This window comes from Corylus avellana, chromosome ca5 (assembly GCF_901000735.1).
Source record: "Corylus avellana chromosome ca5, CavTom2PMs-1.0".
NCBI classification, from domain to species: domain Eukaryota; kingdom Viridiplantae; phylum Streptophyta; class Magnoliopsida; order Fagales; family Betulaceae; genus Corylus; species Corylus avellana.
The window spans coordinates 933897-954700 of record NC_081545.1 but is presented as its reverse complement, the minus strand read 5'-3'; the positions used below and the strand labels follow the sequence as shown (position 1 = coordinate 954700).

The 20804-nt window shown below is 35.9% G+C and overlaps 1 protein-coding gene across 1 annotated transcript in view; it reads right to left on the bottom strand.

The window, feature by feature from the left end:
• LOC132180614 (receptor-like protein kinase 7) overlaps positions 1 to 6474 on the bottom strand; it is a 12656-nt gene extending 6182 nt beyond the window's left edge. The window contains exon 1 of the mRNA XM_059593502.1: positions 5027 to 6474. Coding sequence (XP_059449485.1) covers positions 5027 to 6474 — 1448 coding nt within the window. The remainder of the gene's footprint in view (positions 1 to 5026) is intronic.
• Between the last annotated feature and the right edge of the window lie 14330 nt (positions 6475 to 20804).

Here is a 20804-nt window from a genome sequence, read left to right as displayed (position 1 = left end):
TAGATCTTTGCCAAAAATTTATTTTTGGTCCTTTTTGTGAGTTTTTAAATTTTCATTTTCATTTTTTTTTATTGTGTTAGCTGTTCTTTTAGTTTATTTTATTTGAAAAAAAAAAAAAAAATTTGGTTAATATTTTATGTGGGATATCTGCATGCTAAAAAGTGAGGGGAAGCATGAATTTTTATTTTAATGATTTTAATGCATCTCCTAGTTATAGGACATCAGCTCCTACCAACTATCCTCAAAATTTTTACCCACATAAACCATGTTCATTTTGTTTCAATCCTTATCATGAGGAAAACAATTGTCCAGATCTGCGAGCTGAGCTCGATGACTTATGGGACAAATTATACCAAATCAGAGCAGTTAGATCTAAATTTTCATATGAACAAATGAACACTAGTTTCTCCAGCCTGGGGTTTGATTCAAATTTCAATTGTTATAACTCGGACTGGAGCAACCAATCTGGTTTCTCATGGTCAGCTCAAGCTATAGGAAATTATGCTCACCAATTTGATGAATTGCACCATTTAGAATATCCGCAGTTCGATCAGCAAGCTCAACCTCCCATTTATCAGTCTACCACTCAAGTGCCACAGCCTGCACCACAGTCATCATTGGAAGCCATGATGAAAACACTAATAGAAAAAGTTGACCAGTCCAACTCCCAAGCTATACAAGAGCTCAAGAATTCCAACTCCCAAGCTATACAAGAGCTAAAAGGTTTTACCAATCAAGCTGTACAGGAGCTGAGGAATTCCAACATGGCTAATGGTAGAGACATACAAGAACTTAAGCAGGCCATGACCAAGATAGAAGGACAGATCAGTCATCTAGTTGCTGACTTCAACAGAATAGAGGAAGAAGAGCTTCAAAGTCAGCTAATGGCTGAAAGGCACTACATGATTGATGAGGATGATTCCGAAAATTCTTATCATAAGCATGCCCAAGTCACCATCACACTTGAGAGTGAGGAAATTGTGGATAACAAAGAGGAGGAAAAGAAAGAGGAGCAAGTTGAGCACCATGAGAACAGTGAGCCACCAACAAATCCTAATCTGCCCAGTGACATGGAAGTGAGTACTGAAGCTCCTGTCTGCATCACTGTCCCTCTTGAGGCACATCAGGAGCCATCTTATGTCAAGATATTCAAGGACTTGTGCACACAAGCACACAAATATAGGAACCACTTTTCTAAGAAGATCTGTCGAAGCAAGCAAGTCTACATAAGATGGCGAAACATCCTTCCAGAGGGCTATGAAGTTTTGAAGAAGAAAGGGTGGAAGGGATTGGTTGGACATCCGCATGATCGGGGAAAGCGCTGTAAAGTTTTCTCTTCCAGTTTATTTTTCTGACTTCACTCCACAAATTCTTTCTTTCCTTTTTCATTATATTGCATTTCTATTTATTTGTTTTGTTTCTAACAGCAATTGATCTTTTGATGTTTTGTTTCTATGAAAAAAATATTGCTCTTAGTTTTTGTTGACAGGTGTCTTGGTGTTTAAGTTTGGGGGACGCCCTAGCCTTTTTCATACCTTGAGATTTCTTTACTTCCGGTAATGTATTTCTATACTACACATTGAGGGCAATGTGTAATTCAAGTTTGGGGGTATGGAAAAACACTTTGTCTATTTATTTTTGTTCTTATTTGTTTATTTTTATTTATCATTTTGTGTTAAAAAATTTGAAAAAAAAAAAAAAATTGTGCTATGTTGTTGTCAAGTTTGAGTTAAACTATAACTGTGATTTGCATTTCATTAGCTTGTTTAAAGGGTTGAACATCATCATTATGTCATTAAAAGTCTGAGTCCTTTGACTTATTTTTGGGTAAAAGAGATTTCACTTGTTTTGAAATAAATTTTTATGAGCACATTAGCATGTTTTCTGTGAGGTATGATGTTTGAGCTTAAGCTTGTTCTCTTTGAGATTTGTTGGATGACCTATTGATGAATAACCATTGGCTTGCAAGATATAAAAAAAATAAAAAAGTAAATAAATAAATAAAAAGAGAAGGAAAAAGAAAAGAAAGATCATGTTGAGTTTTTCGCTGAGTAACCGGACCTCTTGCCTCATTAAGCATTGAGTGTTCGCGTCAAAAGGTGTGAAGTTCAGTGTTGATTTATGATATGGCTAATCTGACTTCGTAGCCTTTTTGACTTAAGTTAATAAGCCCTTAGGGATGTTCTACATCTAGTGCCCTAAAGCTACTTGGCTTGGGAGTCATTGGCCTAACACTTGTTACATGAGTCAATTAGAAAGCTTAAGGGAGTTAGACATTGCAGAGCCTGTTTAGAAAAAAAAAAAAAAAAAAAAAGAAGGAAAAAAATGCATATCTTGCCTTGGTTGTTTCATTTGTTAGGGATTCTTTCAAATTTTATGGAACTTGTCTTGAGTTTAGGCTAAAAGCTTCATGATTGTATGCTAATTACACTTTACACATTTCAGAACATATGAGGTCTAAATTGTCCATTTATGAGTGATTTGATTCTGGATTTCCTTTTGACTATTATGATGGTGTTTGTCTTTTTAAGTTTGCTCATGAATAAGAACCATGGTTCATGTGAAACTTCTTTCTTGTTAACAACATAGTGCACAATGTTTGTGGGTATCATTCCTGTTAAGCCCTCACGAGACTTCACTCGTCCACTAGGGATGCCTAGGGGTTTAAAAGGCTTGTTGCATATGCTAAATGCAATCGTCTCTCCCACGAAAGAGGATTTATGTTTCTTGCTTTCATTTTATTTTTTGTTTTGTTTTGCTAAGGGACTAGCAAAATGTAAGTTTGGGGGTGTTTGATAAGTGCCAAATATTGCATATTTGGACCCTTTTATTTACATTAGTTAATCCTTTAGCTGTGTCGTTATTTAATATTTTGTGTTAGTTTTGTGTTTTTAGTATTTTGTAGGTCATTGAAGAAAAACTGCAGCTTTAAAGGGAAAAATGCGAAGTTTGGAAGAAAGCATACTTTAAGAAGACCTAGATGATTTGGTTAAGTCTAACCAAATCCAAGAAAAGGTTAAATCAGATTAAAGTTCAGATTGGATAAGATTTCAGATCGGATTCAAATTCAGATTCTGCATACGTCTTAGTATTTTGACCATAACTCTCCGCTTAAATATCGGATTGAAGTGATTGAAACGGCATTGGAAAGCTAGCTCAAAATACTACAATTTGTTGTGAAATAGGATTTTCGTAATTCGTACAGTTTCTATGCCAAAATCGCCCCGCAATTAAGAGACACAAATTTGGACGAATCCTAGTCCGATTTCAGACTTCTATTTTAACTGGGAGACAGACCTCCGAATTATCTAGGTTTACTTGGGCTTCTAGGACTTCCCTAAGCTTATAAATAGACTTCTTTGCATTCAAGAAAAGATACACAATCCCAGAGAGCAAAATTCTTTTGTTTAGTTTTTCTTTAGGTTTAGGTTTAGGTTTAGATTTTATTTTTATGTGGAGCTAAATTCCCAACTAAGGTTGGGGATGAAGCCTCACCGATGAAGAACATCAATACTTTTATGTAAGTTTTTATTATTCTGATTTTATTGGGTTTTATATTTCAATTGTTTTACTTCTAATCAATTGTATGGAGTGATTCTTGGATATCTCTTGTGATTCAAGGATACATTTGATTATTTGAGATAATTTCATATGATTGATTGCTTGGCTTTTAACTCATAAAAATTGGATATCCCTTGTGATTTGTTCTACGGATACATCTGGTGTTTCAATTTAATTTGGATTCCTTTTGTGATTTGGTCAATGAATGGATACATGGGATGGTTTTGATTAATTCTTTGAAGTATAGTAAAACATATCTATGATTTAATTTGTGAGAACTTCGGATTAATATTGATGAACATAAAGTATGTTGTTATGATTTGGTGAGTGTGAATTCCCAAACCTTAGTACCTTTATCCTTAGATTTACTTATTTTATTTAGTTTATGTTTATCCTTTAATTTTCAAAACTCAAAAATCAAAACCCTTTTGGAACTAGATTAGGATTTAATTAGTTTAGAAATAAATTGCTCTTTCAAAAATACAATTCTCTGTGGGATCGACCTCGCACTTGCAATCCATTAAACTACAATCGATTCGTGCACTTGCGAGTTAAATAAATTTGCACAACAATTGTGCATGGGACATAATGACCCAACCAGTTTCCTGTAGAAATAAGCTCCATGTATTTCAATTTCTTTGCACCAACAACTTTCATGGCATTCCAATGTTGGAAATACTTTGTAGGCAAAATTCCAGAGAAACTATTTTGAGAGAGATCAATGATATGCAACTCAAGAAATGTATAATTGATTTCAAGACCCTTTTCCACACCTTGGAATACATTAGAACGGATGACGAGAACCTTCAACTAAGAAAGAGCTCCCAACCAAAAGGGAAAGGTATCATTGATTTGATTGTTACCAACATTAAGATATTCAAGCATCATACAGTTGGCCATAGATCTTGGTAGCTCACCTTGGAATTGGTTTTCACTCAAGTCAATCATCCTTAAGTTGCTTCCCTTTGGCCAAGTTTTTGGGATGGTGCCATGGAAGTTGTTGCTTCGTAGTTGAAGAACCAACAAACGAGAATTGAAGTTTCCTAAACATGGATGAAGCATACCACTCAAGTAGTTATAGGACAAATCAAGTACTTCAAGTGAATTCAGATTGCAAACCAACCAGGAGGGAAAGGTGTCATTTATTTGATTGTTACCGATATTAAGATACTCTAGCATCATACAGTTGGTCATTGATCTTGGTAGCTGGCCTTGAAATTGGTTTTCACTCAAGTCAATCATCCCTAAGTTGCTTCCCTTTGGCCAAGTTTTTGGGATGGTGCCATGGAAGTTGTTGCTTCGTAGTTGAAGAACCAACAAACGAGAATTGAAGTTTCCTAAACATGGATGAAGCATACCATTCAAGTAGTTATAGGACAAATCAAGTACTTCAAGTGAATTCAGATTGCAAACCAACCAGGAGGGAAAGGTGTCATTTATTTGATTGTTACTGATATTAAGATACTCTAGCATCATACAGTTGGTCATTGATCTTGGTAGCTGGCCTTGAAATTGGTTTTCACTTAAGTCAATTATTACTAAGCTGCTTCCCATTGCCCATGTTTTTGGGATGGTACCTTGAAATTGGTTTTCACTTAAGTCAATCACCCGTAAGCTGCTTCCTATTGCCCATGTTTTTGGGATGGTACCTTCAAAATTATTCATAGCAAGATCAATTGCGGATAAGTTCGACAACCTCCATATCCCCGCCGGAACAAGACCGGAAAGGGAATTGTTACTTACTCGTAGCCTTTGCAAAGACGAGCAATTCGCGTAGTTTTCTGGGATTCCACCGGTGAACCCGTTCTGTAGCAGGTGGAGAATAGTCATTTTGCCATTCTTGCACATGTCAGGCGGTATAGGACCTGTAAAAAAATTCTCTGATGCATCAATGCAAACAAAGTCGGCGCCGGAGCCAAGCTTTTGAGGAAGAGGACCCGTAAACTTGTTCCCGTAGATTGAGAATACCACAAGCTTATTGAACTCCCCAAGCTCTTCAGGAATCTCCCCTGTGAACTGATTCTCATAGAGATGTAGAGAAGCAATGTTAGTCAAGAATCTCACCTCGGATATATTTCCTTGGAGGCTATTACCAGACGCATCAAAATTTACAAGACTCGTAAGATTTCCAAATCCCACCGGCAGTGTTCCGGTCAAGAAATTAGTGTAAAGCTCGAGTTGCCGAAGATTCTTGAGTTTTACAATATCGCCGGGGAGTTCACCGTAAAATTGGTTCCAGGAAATGTCAATATTTTCGAGCAGAGTAAGGTTTCCTAGACCCTCTGGAATTCGTCCTTCAAGGCTACAGTTTGACAGGTAAAGCCAGTACAATTTCTCAAGCTTTAAGACCTCCACAGGGAAAGGACTTTTCTCAAAGACAATGTCCCCGAGGCTTAAGAAAGTGAGACTCGTAAGATTTTCCAACGATCTCCATGGAAATTGCCCAGAAAACCCACTGTTGTTTAAACTCAGTAACTTCAATTTGCCTAAAGAAGACAAATCAGGCACTTTCCCAGAAAATGAATTCCAACCCAAATCTAACTGTTGCAAACAAGTGCAATTCTTCAAGTCCTCAGAGATGCCACCATGCAAAAAATTGAAGCCCAGAGAGAGTTTCTCTAGCGCCTGAAGCTTGCATATTGAATCAAATGGAAGAACCCCAGATAGATTTTGTTGGGGGAGATTGATTTCTGTGACAAACCCGTTGGAGTTGCATACAATTCCGCTGAAGCTGCATGTTGAGTTACCTGGCGTCCACGAACTGAAAACATTGGGGTTTGATTTTTGTAGAGCCGACTCGAATTCTAGAAGGGGCTGGAGCTCGTCGGATTTGGAGAAAGATGTCAGGCTGAAAAAGCATAGAAAGACAAGCAGAGGACGCAGCGCCCGCCGGAAGAAATGATCTGCCGACATGGCGGTGACGGAGTAGGAGTTGGTGGCGATGGAGTTGGTCAGTGTTGGAGTAAGTGGTGCATGGAAATGGGATAAGAGTTTATCATGTGAAGAGGAGGGGTGGAGAATTTTGGAAGCAAAGTGCACTCACTAAGAGAACACAAAATATGAAGAAAAATATTTAACTTTATTCAACTTACTAACATAACTTATTTACATAGTTATTTATAAGATACAAATAACATTTTTAACTTCTTTACAGTAACTACATTCTTTTACATATCATGTAACTCAAATATAAAATAGAGAATTGCTACCCTTACAAAGGATTTTTACAAAAATATCCTTACAAACACCTTAAAGTATGCTTTTTTAAATCCCACTTTAATTTCAGTTGCACTAAGTCAACCATCTTTTTAAATCAAACATATGTAAAATAAAATGAAGTTCAGTGGACCAGAGCATCTCCCCGAAGACCATGGTGTTTTGTTTTCTTCTCCAGTCTTCAAGTCGTTTGCGTGTGTGAGGGGATCAGAGATATCTCTAATCCAATCAAAATGAACGGTTTGAGGGAAGAGAGAAACATGAGTCGTGTATGGGGTCTTTCACAAGCAAACATAACCCCTCGTTGTCGAAGTCAAGCTATCACTCTCTCCTGTTTGCGTGTGTCATTTGGCTAACTTTGTTTTGTCTTCTCTTCGTAACCTACTCGGATAGAATGAATCATATGCTTATTAAATTGGACATGTGTTACAATTTTATGGCTTACGGTGTATTACATTAGCAAAAATTTGTCAAGTCAATAAACAAAATTTAACTGTAAAGAGTAAATTATTTTTTTGGCATATCACATAAACCTCTGAGTTTATTTTGATACTACATGGAGTTAATTGCAAATCAGGTAAAGTTCACAAACTAATTTTGTATTTTTCCCTAAATTTGTTTTAGTATTCTAATATTAATTGGTCAAGTATTATTAGTGTCCAAATCAAATAAGCAAACAATTAAATACAATTAATTAAAATCATATTGAAGAATTTAAACTCCATTATCAAAAGTTTTAAAAGAATTTACCTTAAAAATAAAACTTTTTAAAAGAATTTCAAATATATACTTATTTTATTACATTTGTCAAACGTAATTCACATTTTTCAAAAAATCTTAATAAAAGGATATACAATTAAAATCTTAAAAAAAACAAAAAATTAGAGTTCGTTGGAAGTACATGATGGACCGTGTGACCCCTCCATCAAGTACCCAATTTAAAAATTAATACGTGGCAAAATTGATGACTTAGTTTATTGTAAAATTAAGATTTTATCCTGAATTATTTTAAAAAAAATAAAAAATAAAAAATGAAAAATTAGGAAGAAATATGCAGGTCAATGCTCACCCTTATGGGGCACCACCCCTTAACTAGTAAGAAATATTCGATTACCCCTTATCTAATGAGTGGCGGTCCCTCTTTTTAAACAAATTAAAAAATAAAATTGTAATTTTATACCAAGATGAGTCATTAGCTATATTATGTGTCAATCAAAAATTAGTTTTGATGTGCACCTTGTACGATGTTTGACACTACTACAAACAGTTAGAGCTTGTTTTTGGATTGCGTTATTCACATGCATGACATCAATTTGTAAGAAATTATAATAATAGCTATAGTATTCTAAGTATTTTCCATAACCATATTATGAGCGCAAATCTTCTATATCATGTTTAAGCAACTCATAACACTAAAACCAATTATTGGATGGATTTTCATTATTATATCAATTAAGTAAAAGACAATTATCTAAACTTGAAATGTTCATAACATTTAATCCAAACTTTTTCCTTCGTGGAAACATATGGCAAGTTTTTCATTGTTTGTTATATGTAATAAAGTTATAAATATTTGACTGTAAAGTCATCAAAATGAACCACTATTTTTGTAGTGACTACAATTTTCCTTAAACTGATATTTATTCTTAAAATATTTAATTCTCACATTTGTTTTTAATAAAATTAACTAATGTGTCATATGTTCTTATAGTATTAGACTAAATTATAAGAATTTCCTTCTTCTCATTTTTTTTTTCAAAAATAAAAAAGAAAAAGAAAAAAACCCTAGGCTATTCATGCCATGGTTTGCTCGGCAAGTCAGCATGGTGTAGTGACCGGTTCAACCGGCTGGAAATAGGAGATATCGCCGGCCAGTTAGCGTAGTTGGCGTTGTAGTTGTTGTAGTTTGCAAGTGAAGTAAAAAGACAAAATTAGCCAAATGTTAGGTACGATATAGTGTAGAAATTTGAGCTTATCCGGTTGTATATGATTTGATTGTTGTAAGCACGTAATGAATATTTTAATTTGATGATTAGATATATCCCGCTAATTGAATTTAGGATACTGATAAGTACGATCCTTTCAAGGACTAGCTATTATTTATTTATTTGTTTTTTTTGGGTTTTTTTTTTTTTTTAAAAAAAAAAAAAAAATTATACGCTTGAATGCCAGTAGGAGTACTTAATTAAGTTGTATGTTGTTAATGTCGACATTGGAGCTATATGATTGGTGGGCCCTATTTTAGAGAAAACCATGTTTAAATGGACATATAATAATTAATTAATGGAGGTTTGAATGGGTTTTGATGCAATCAATTTCAAAGGGAAATTGCTTCATATATAGAACATTAAAAAAGAATCACATTTTGAAGTTTGTTAGGGTGACAACTTGCTCTTTTTGTATTTCTTTGTCAATTTAATTTAATAAAATTTTCTTTCAAACTGGGTGAGAGGAAATTTTTCCCAGAATGGAAGATTTTTTTTTTTTTTTTTTTTTTTTTTAGTAAATAGAAGGTTTTAACTATGATGAAGAGCTAAAGAACTAGCAAAATGTGATTCTGCCCCTTTTTTAATATATCTAAATTAAAGCTCATGTCCATTTTTATTTGGAGGGAGAGGAGGTTAGTTAGCAAATTTTAGATATATGGACCTATTTTATAATTTGAATTGGAATTTGGAAGGTTCATTCAAAGGCCAGGAGCTCAATATATTCAATTTTTTTTTTAGTTAATGGTGTATTAATGTTAAATACCTTCTTCCTTTCTAGCTAGAGTTCATTTGCATTGGTACACCGTTGCAGTGATCAACTTATACATAATCAAGTGGAAAAGAAGATGATGTTGCATGCTTTTCCTTCTTTGTGATTCTCATCACAATAAATAATACGCATTAAAATAAATTTAAAATTATCAATAACACATTAGTGAACTGTATACTGATTAGGTTAGACCATTCTCTAAACATTTGAGGGAACCATGAACTCTCACCCTAAATATAAATGGAATTGGCTTATTAGACTTGGACATTAAAGAAATTAAGGTTGAAAGACTAGTCTCCTCTACACACATACGTACATGTAGGGATGCGGCTATCAATCATGGAGGAAAAACCCGTTGTCTAATAACGGATGTACGTTTATCTCTTTCATTTGTTTATTACATGCTTCAAAGAGCTAATTTTTTTAATTTAATTCTAACAAATCATGCTTATGAACTCTGACTTTGTTGCTATACATTTATAGATTTTAATCCCGACATAAAGAAATCACGAGATTATAAAATTATAATCCCAAAATTCCGCATCCATAAGGCACCACTGAAGAGGAAATCTACACCGTGAGGCAGTATGCGAGCCTTGTATAGTAGCAATTGAAGAGGGCCCTTGTTTTGAGATGCACATGGGCACAAGAGTAGAGCTGGGGGAGGCACTTCAAAATTGGCTTCAAAGTATGAGGATGAAGTGAATCAGATTTTTTATTTACAAGGTTGTTTGAAATAAGGAAAAACAAAACACAAAAAAACACATACACAAGCAAACTCACGCATAGAAACAGAGTTGTGCTTCTACCGAGCACCATATAATAATGATAGAAACATAAGCATTTTTACTTTGTCTATAACATTTTATTTAACTAAATTCAAATTCATAACCTTCTCCAATTCACCATTCTTCAAGTTTGCTACGTCTGTCCAAAAGTCTTCACAAACCAATCATACTTCCTTGCAATCACAATTTGACCAATTACAACTCCTATTACAAATTCACATTCATACCCTATGACAACTACTTTCCAACCAAATTCAAATGAGGACTCTGAACTTTGTTTCCTTTCAAAGGTAGAAGGTGGAGTTGGTGTGTACTTGAAATCTCCACATTTCTTTGATAATGGGCTTCCATAGAATTCAGGATTACCTCCGAATGAACTATTTTGAAATGTGTCAAAATGATTTCTATGTGGTATAGGTCCGGTGAGACAGTTGTTGGAGACATTAAAGGATTCAAGGAAAAGTAGTTGTGTTAGTTGTTGAGGTATCTCTCTAATCAACTTGTTTTGTAAAAGGTCCATTGATTCTAGATTAGTTAAGTTCTCTAAGGGGAACATGATATGACCAATGAAAGCATTATTGGAGAGATTTAGCAAATGAAGTCATTTAAGACTCGCCACAAGTTCTGGAATTTCTCCTTCAAATTTATTACTTGAGAAATCCATGATTGTGAACATATGGGATTTTCTCATACTCCAAAGTTATGCATTTGATAGATCTAGATCATAAGTTGAGTGAGATTACTCAATGAAGGTGGGGGATAGATCTAGAGAAATGATATTTCCGAAAATCTAAAAAATATAACGAACTTAGGTTTCCAATTGAAGTTGGTAGTTTACCATAAAAACTTGTATCCTTGAGTGTGGAAACCTCCAAAGAACTATTAGAATGAAATTCAGGCAAATGACCAATGAGATCTTCATTGTATGCTACACTAAGAAATCGTAGCTTTGGTAGCAAAAAAAAATTGAAATTGAGATTCTCCTTGTAAAAAGCAATATGGGAGTTCTAGAATTGCCAAATAAGATAAACTTGTTAAGCTTTTAGGCATTTGTCCATAGAAAAAGGAATTGGAGAGGTTGAGATAGGTTAATTAACCTCGAAAGATTACCAACTCCAAATGGGATTTGAGAGTTGCTGAAGTCAGTATCAGCAAGATTAAGGCTTTGAAGTTGAACAAGACGGAAGAGGCCGGTGCTAGAGTTAATCGCATGACCTGTGTCCTTATTGCACTCAACCCCATCATATCCCAAGAGCAGCAATCACTATTCCCTCCTTTAGTCCTTTTAGAGTCCATGAAGCAACCTTTGCATACGTGAAGGATCACCGGCTAGAAGCAGACTTGTTTATGGTAAAGCTATCCTTGAATTGCAACAAGGCTAATCTCTCATCTTCAAGGCATGTGAGTAAAAGAAGGAACAATATTGAGAGAAGAATAGGCAAGCGTATAGTATGATCTCTCATGGTGGTTTCACTTTAACACTTCTGAAGTCTTCTTTTCTCATTGCCTGTTTCTTTTCGCAACTTTAAATTGCTTTTGTTTGTATGCCTTCCACTTGCTAGTTAAGTGGCCACAATTAACGTGTTGCATAAAAGATGGGAATTTTTTTTTTGGAAGGAATATTTGGAATATTCATTATCTCAAAAGATTCGTAACAAGATCACACAAGCAGGGAGGTTTGCTTCTTCCGTACAATATCACCTACACTTGGTGGGGCATCCCCCAACCAAGTAGACATAGTGATATAGGTGGCAGCCATTTTAGCAAGCGCATGTGCTGCATTATTGGCGTCCCTCATTACATGCTGAAAACTGGCATTTCTCAAACCACGTAATCTTTGGATACAGTCGATAAATTGGCCATAGCTGCTAAGACATGACCCCTCTAGAGCAATAGCCTTGATGACTTGCAAGGAGTCACCCTTAAAAAGAATATTGCCAAACCCCATTTCCTTGTAGAAAATAATAGCATATACCATTGCTAATGCTTCAGACGAAGTTGGGTCAGTTTGAATAGAAAGTGACAAATTTCGTGCTGCAATAAAGTTACCAATCGAATTGCGAGCAATGAATCATGCACCCACACGTCCTTCCTTCGTATTCAGCCCAGCATCCCAATTTATCTTGACCGTGTTGTCTGGTGGGGGTTTTCAAATTCTAGCAATGGGTGCACTGTTAGTAGCTACCTCGTATTGGATCTTAGTATTAGCTTTTTGAAAATCTTCCAACGAAGTTTGAGCTTCTTTTTCTAACCTGGTTGGATGTAAGAAAGCTTCCCCATGTAGGACGGAGTTTCTCCTTAACCAGATTTTCCTTGCCATGACAACAAACAGTTCAATTTCCCTAGTGTCGCATTTGTCCCGAACTGACTTAAAAACTCTTGGAAGCAGCTGCCCACAGTACTACATTTTTGCAATTTCAACAGCCCACCTCCCCACACGTCGGTGGCTGACAGGCAGGTCCATAGGATATGCACAACCATCTCAACTTCTCTTCCACATATAGGGCATAAGGTGTCTTGGATTACACCCTTTTTGGCTAAGCTCACCCGAGTCGGTAGCAAATTATGTAATGCTTTCCATAAGAAGAAATTTGCCACATTTGGTATCTGTAAATTCCAGCACTCTTTCCAATCAATTCCTCTATCATTTCTAAACGGTCCACTCCTCCTTTGTGCCGTTTTATCCATCTCAAAAAAATATGCACTCCGGACCGAAAAAATTCCATTTTTTATGCCTCGCCAGATAATTCAATCCTCTGTTGGTAAAGGGCTAATCGGCATGCTCCGAATTACCTCGACTTCATCTTCTAAGAAAACTTGTGTGATAAGGTCCATTCTCCATTGTCTCGTTTCTGGATCAATGAGCTACGAAACCCAAGCATCTCGATCAAGTATGTTCTGTGGTGACTGTATCATAAAAATGTTTGGTTTCTGGATCCATTTATTGCCCCACACATGGATGGTATCCCCCTTACCAATTCTCCAAAAAAGGCCATTTGTGAGAACTGGTTTCGCTACCATAGAGCTTCACCACACATATGAAGGGCGATTGCCTAGATTTGCCTCCAAAATAGAACAAGAAGGGTAATATTTGGCTTTTAAGATTCTCCCAGCCAAAGATTCCGGACACTAGAGGAGTCGTCATAGTTGTTTTGCAAGTAGAGCTTTGTTAAAAATCCCCGGATCACGGAACCCCAGACCCCCTTGGGTTTTGGAAAAGCCCATCTTCTCCCAACTCATCCAATGAATTCTGGAGGTGTCCGCCTTATGACCCCACCAAAATCGCTGCATCATTCCTTGAATCTCTTTGCATAGGCTTGTCAGTAGTAGCAAGACACTCATGCAATATATAGGGATGGCTTGTGCCACTACTTTAATGAGTATCTCCTTCCCTACTTGTGTCAAGAATTTTGTCTTCTAATTGTTGAGGCAATTCCAGATGCGATCTTTAATACCTGAAAAAGCCTGTGTATGTGACTTCCCCACAAGTGTTGGCAGACCTAGATACTTGTCATAACTTTGGGTTACTTGGAGACCCGATAGATGAGTTATTTTCTGCTTCTTTTCTGCACTTGTGTTTCGACTAAAGAAAATTGAAGTCTTGTCCTTATTGAGTTTCTGTCCTGATGCAGCTTCATATTTTTCTAACAACTTAGTTAACTGCCTCCATTCAACTGAATTAGCTTTGCAAAAAATCAAACTGTCGTTTGTGAAGAACAGATGACTCAGTCTAGGACCCTTTCTAGAAGTGGGCACCCCTGTCAACACTCCGGTCTTCTCTGCTCGACTCAATAGAGCACTAAGTGACTCAGCACATAGTAGGAATAAGTATGAAGATAATGGGTCCCCTTGGCGAAGCCCTCTGGAAGTCTTTATGTTTCCAACAGGTTGTCCATTTACCAGAATGGCATAGGAGATTGAACTCATGCACCCCATAACCAGTTTTATCCATGCTTCCGGGAACTCCATCTGACGCATAACCGACTCGAGGAAAGCCCACTCCACACGGTCGTAAGCCTTACTCATGTTCAGCTTAATCCCCATGTAGCCCGCCTTACTCCATAGCCTAGAATGCATAGTATGGAGAGTTTCGCATGCCGCCACTATATTATTCGATATTAGTCTCCCCGGCAGGAAAGCACTCTAGTTGGCAGATATAACATGTGGGAGAATCAACTTGAGGTGGTTTGCCAATACCTTAGAAATTATTTTGTAGACAACATTACAGAGGCTAATTGGCCTGAAATTAGAGACGCTGCTAGGGGCTGTTTTTTTAGGGATGAGGGCAGTATGCGTGACATTGATATTTTTTTCCAAATCAGAACCCTTGAAAAAATGGAGAGCAACATTACATACCTCACTGCCAACCTTCTTCCATTGTTGGTAAAATTTCGCTGAGAAACCATCAGGGCCCGGTGCCTTAAGGGGTGCCATTTGCATCAGTGCTCTGTATACTTCCTCAACCGAAAAATCTGCAGTCAATGAAGTCTTCATATTATCCGACAACTTGCCTTCTATATTCTTTGTACACTCTTCTATGTCACTCGGATTGGCCGATGTAAACAAATGCTAAAAATAGTCTATGAAAGCCTGTTCCACCGTGACCTGTGACTGCGACCCATTCTATCCTCCACTTGTTCAATTTGGTTTCTGCGCTATCTTTGATTCGCACAGACATGGAAATATTTTGTATTTCGATCACCATCGCGCAGCCAATTTTCTTTTGCCCTTTCCCACCATTTAGGCTCTTCTTGTTCTAGCATGGTATTTATCTCCTGTTTGAGCTCTTGTTCAGTTTGTACATTAAGAGGATTTGCCTCTTCCTGAATATGCCTAAGTTCATTTGTCTTCTCTAGAATATACTTCTCTGTCGGTTGCTTCTATTTCTTGACCCATTGCTTGGTGACCTTCTGGCACCCATGTTGCTTCCGTTTAAATACCGTCCATGGATCTTGATTTGGACATCTCACACCCTAGGACTCTTGCACTATCTTTTTAAATTCCCCAATTTTTGACCAGCTAGTTTCATACCGAAAAAGGTCTCCTTTTTTTCCCAGAATGCGTCCTTTTTTTTTGCATGGTAAGGAAAAGCGGGAGATGATCAGAGCTGCAGCCCAAATATCCACACCTACAACCCTCCAAATATCACTCCACTCCATGTTAGCCACTGCCCTATCCAACCTTTCCACCGTGTAATCGCTTCCAGGGCGACCATTATTCCAGGTGTACTTTGGCCCCTTAAACCCCAGATCACGAAGTCTACAGTCTTCTAGAACATGCTAAAAGTCCTCCATTTGCCCCCTAGGTCGAATGATTACTCCTTTTTTTCCCGAAAGGTTCACAATTTCATTAAAGTCGCCTATACACACCCAGGGAATGGGGTGGAAGGAATTGAGGTGTCTAAGTAGTGCCCATGATTCTTTCCTTTTTGCTATATTCGGATGTCCATAGAACCTAGTGAATTTCCAAGTTGGCAAAGTCCCCACACTATCAATGACCGCATTAATATGGCGACGACTATAATTCTGAATATTAACATGAGATTGATCACTCCATGGCAAAAGTAAACCCCCACTTCGTCCCACACTATCAACTCCAAACATGTAATCAAATCTCAATTTTATTCGAATGAAATCACATTTTTTATTAGGCAATTTGGTTTCCATAAAAAAAACCAAATCAAGTTTCTTTTCCTTTACCAATCAGCAAAGCTCCTGAACTGTCCGAGGGTTTCCAAGCCCTCGGTAATTCCAACTTAATACATTCATTGAGATTGGCGGGGCTGCAAAGCAGCCTCCACTTGAACATGATCTACAGTAGAAGAGCTAGAGTACAAGCCCCTTACACGTTTCCTGCCGTGAAATTCCCCCTGGTCCGAAAGTGACTACAGTTGCTCCTGCTATGGGCCTACGGCATCCACATCAGCTGCGAAGCCTCTTCGCTTGTCGCCTGCATGCTGGTTTGGCCTTATAGAATTAAACCGGGCCTTTCCCATAGAGCGTCCCTGCTTAGAGTTTGCGGAGAAGGATTTTTTGCATGGCCCAGTTGAGAAAGAAATGTCCACGTGTTCCCCACCTAGTGACATGGGGGTTGCTACATGCTCTGTTTTCTCCCTTTTCTTATTTCCTTCCACGACATTCCATTCCATTTTCTCTTTGATGTGATTCCATTGCCCCATATAGAAATTGGCTGGTTTTGGACTTTTCCCGTCCCTTTTTATTGCCTCCAAGTCTGAGTTGAGCGCAGCTTGAGTTTGGACAACTGTGTTGAGTTCTTTTTGGGCTAGATTGCCCATGAATTCCTCCGTAGAGCAATCTCTCATTAATGTTCCAGGCGGTTGGGGGATCTTTCCCTTTAGCAGGTGCCATATACGCAGAAGTCAAAGCTTCAGGGGTTCCGAAATTGCCCTGCACCTCTTCTGATGTTGGGTTGGGCTCCTCAAAAATCTCTTGTTGCTTTTTCTTTCCATTCACATGCATATCATCTTTAATGGGGCTATTCTGTGCATAGAGAGTTTCAATAGGAAAGTGTAATCTCTCATCTTTATTGCCAATATTCTCCCCATGAAAAACGCTACTCACCTCATAATTATCATCAAGAGGATCCGGCGCTTCATATGGGAATTTCCCCATTTTCACGTAACGTGCATGGGCAGTTTGCCCATCTTTGGCTTTTTCAAATTCTTTCCCAAATTGAGCACCACCTTTGACAATAGGCGCCGACATCGTCGCTGCTGCTGCCGGTGAACGGGAAGAGCGACGCCCCACCCCTTGCATATAATTCTCAGCCTCAGTTCGGAGTCGCATTCGCCGTCTCTCCAACCAAGCTCTGTTGGGTGTAACTCTGAGCCATGTGACATACTCCGTTTCTGCTCCTTCTCCCTGTTTACCCTTATCGCCCCCTTTGAGACATCCCTCAAGGCCATGGCTGATCACTCCGCAGTTAAAGCAAAACTTTGGGATCTTTTCATATTGAAAAGGCACCCAAAGAGTTTGGTCTTTCAACTTCAGAGTTTGTCCCCTCGGAATTGGTTTAGAGAGATTTACGTGCACCCGAACCCGCAAGTACTCTCCCCAACCCGTTCCGTCCATGTCGATATCAACATCTTCCACCATTCCCACTGTGGATCCTATTTTGAATCCCATCTCCTGCTCCATACAGACCAACAGAAGATCGTACATTTGGATCCGAAAGGCGGCTAAATCAAATCTCCTAATCAAATCTCATTTTACTGGGTGGTGTAAACCCATCAAGCTCTTCAACCGCGAACAATTGACCCTCGAAAATCCATGGGCGTCCCTTGAGTCTTATGCGCGATTTGTCTAAAAAATGTTCAAAATCTAAGAGAAATAAATTTTCTCCTAGGACTTTGAAGTGTAGCGATCCAGTCGGCTTCCAGTACCCCTTAATGAGTGTAGATCGAATGTAATCATTTCCAATAAACTTGTCGCCAATGAGTTTGCCCGCCAGCCAAAATTGTCCTCTCGATTCCAGAACGTCCACCACACTGTCAATAGCTTCGACCCTAGCACTTTCTTCTTCCGACAATGAGAAGTTCCCCCACTTTTTAATCAACTCGTATGCCATCTTTGCTGCACAATAGAACACGCAAGTTCCAAGGAAATCCCCTCGTTTAGTATTTATCCACTCTCCGAAAGCAAAAAAACAGAAGTGAAATCTTCTTTCGAAATGATATATACTTGTTGTAACATTACACAAAAAGTAGAGGACGACGAAAGGACTAGGAAACTTCTAATGAATATTATTGAATATTCATTATCAATATTTATTGATAATGCATTAGCTCAGGATATATATATATATATATATATATATATATATATATATGTTCGGGTTGAGGCTATTCATGGCCAGGGTGGCCCAAGCCAGGCTACTACCAGGACGAAACGAACAAACGTTCAAAATTACTATCAGGTAATGACGCACAAACGTTCAATTTCTATGAGATTGTCCTCATTAGTTAATAATAACTAGCTTAGAGCCCGTGCTACGCGCCGGGTTTTTTTTTTTTTTTGTAATTTACTCAAAAATTCTTTAAAAGATTATCAACAACAATTTTTATTTTCTTCTCTTAATTAACTAATTAGCTACTAAAAATGACAAATGTTCATAAGATCATTTTAAACCATAGTTTTACTCAATACATATCTAATAAATTTAAAAATTCATAAATTTTAGTTCTTATAAATTGAAACATATTAAATATTTGTTCCCATATATGTAGTTTAAAATGAAATATAAAGGAAAAAAAAATTCAAAATAAAAACATAGATTAATCAATTATACAAAATGATTGATTAATCATTATATTCCAACAATGACACCACTTCTCCTCCACTACACAATCCATTATGGTAAACTTTTGTCTTTAAGGAGTTGAACTTTCTCCTCATAAACAATTTTTTTGAGAAATTTTTCTATTACACTAACAAAAATAAAGAAGTGTTCTAAAATATATGAGCATATTGATATTTGATTACAGTTATGTTTACTAATTTTGTAAACAAAAGAATGTTGGTAGTTTAATTTTTCTTTTTAAAAATGAAAGAGATAAAAAACATTGGCAGGAATATTGACATAATCTAATTATACATCGTACCAAGAATAATGATAGGAAATTTTTTCACTATCATTTCCCTTAATTCAACGTGAAATTTACAAAAGAAAACTAATCAATTTGAATAAATAATATATAAATTAGTAGAAAATTTAAGGGAAAACAATGGAAGAACATAAATACATTAAATAAAGATAAAATAAAAAACTAAAAATAAAATTTTAATATAATTGAAAGAATTCTCTTTTTCTACTGTATACGTTTCTCGATTCCAATGAAACCTTAAAAACCAATGTCATCCATTAATTAAGCATGTAAACAGATAAAAAAAATTAAATCACTCAATGAACAACAACATGTACAAATTAAAAAATTATCAACCAAAAATAACGATAAGAAACTCTTTCTCATTATTATTTCTTGAGTTCAATGTAAAATTTACCAAAGAAAAGTAATCATTTGAATCAAAAATAATATATAAATTAGAAGAAAAAAATAAGGGACAAAAAAAAGAAGGAAGAACATAAGCACCGGAAATAAAGATAAAAAAAAGGAAAAAAAATACTAATTGAAAATAACTATTCTAGATTAAAAAAAAAAAAAAAAACTGTAGTATAATTTTTCATTAAGAAACAACGATTGAAAAATTGAAAAGAACTGTTCTAGAAAAAAATATATATATAAAAAAATAACTATAGTATAATTTTTCATTGAGAAGCAGCAATGCAAATCTCTTTCTCTTTCTCTCTCTCTCTCTCTCTTGTCTTTTTTCTAAATTGATTGTAAAATTTACAAAGGAACATTGAGATATAAATAGAAAGTAAGAGAAGAAAAAAAAAATTAGAAAAAAATATAAGGGACAAAAACAAAAATGGAAGAACATAAGCACCGAAAATAAAGATAAAAAAAACGAATAAAATGAAAATACTAATATAATTGAAAGTAACTATTCTACTCTTCATTGAGAATAATATAATTTTTCATTGAGAAACAACGATTGGAAAATTTAAAACAACTATTCTTGCAAAAAAATAAAATAAAGAAAAGAAATCATTGAGAAACAACGATTAGAAACTCTCTCTACCTCTCTCTTGTAGTCTTGTCTTTTTCCTGATTTGAGTGTGAAATTGACAGAGGAACATTGAGATATAATTAGAAAGCAAGAGAAGAGAAAAAAAAAATAAACAGAGAGAGAAAGAAAGAATTTGGGAACCTTTTGTTTTCTTCATTAAGACAATTAAATATATTACAAATAAAACTCATATATTTAATTGTCTCATATTGAGATATAAACATAAAGGAAGAGAAGATAAAAAGAAAATTAAATAAAGAGAGAGAAATAGAGAATTTGAAAACCTTTTGTTTTCTTCATTAAGACAATTCAATGCATTATGATGATGATGAATATATATATATATAATAATATATTTCACATTAAGATATAAACATAAAGCAAGAGAAGATAAAAAGAAAATTAAATAAAGAAAGAGAAATAGAGAATTTGAAAACCTTTTGTATTCTTTATTAAGACAACTCAATGCATTACAAATAAAAAATCAAAAAATTGGTTCAAACATAAATTATGGGAGAGAGAGAGAGAGATTTAAGACATTTAAGTGGAGAAAATTATGGGAGAGAGAGAGAGACAAAATTATGGGAGAGAGAAATAGTTAAGACACTTAAACCATATAATTAGTTTAGAGAGAGAAGAAAAGGTTCAAATATAAAATTATATTAAAAAAAAACGGTTGAAACATAAATTATGAGAGAGAGAGAGATAGATTATGGGAGAGTGAGAATTATCACAATTAATTAAAAAAAAAAAAAAGGACTTCAGATATAAAATTATGGGAGAGAGATTTAAGACAATTAAGTGGGGATAGAGAAAGAGAGAGAGAGAGAGA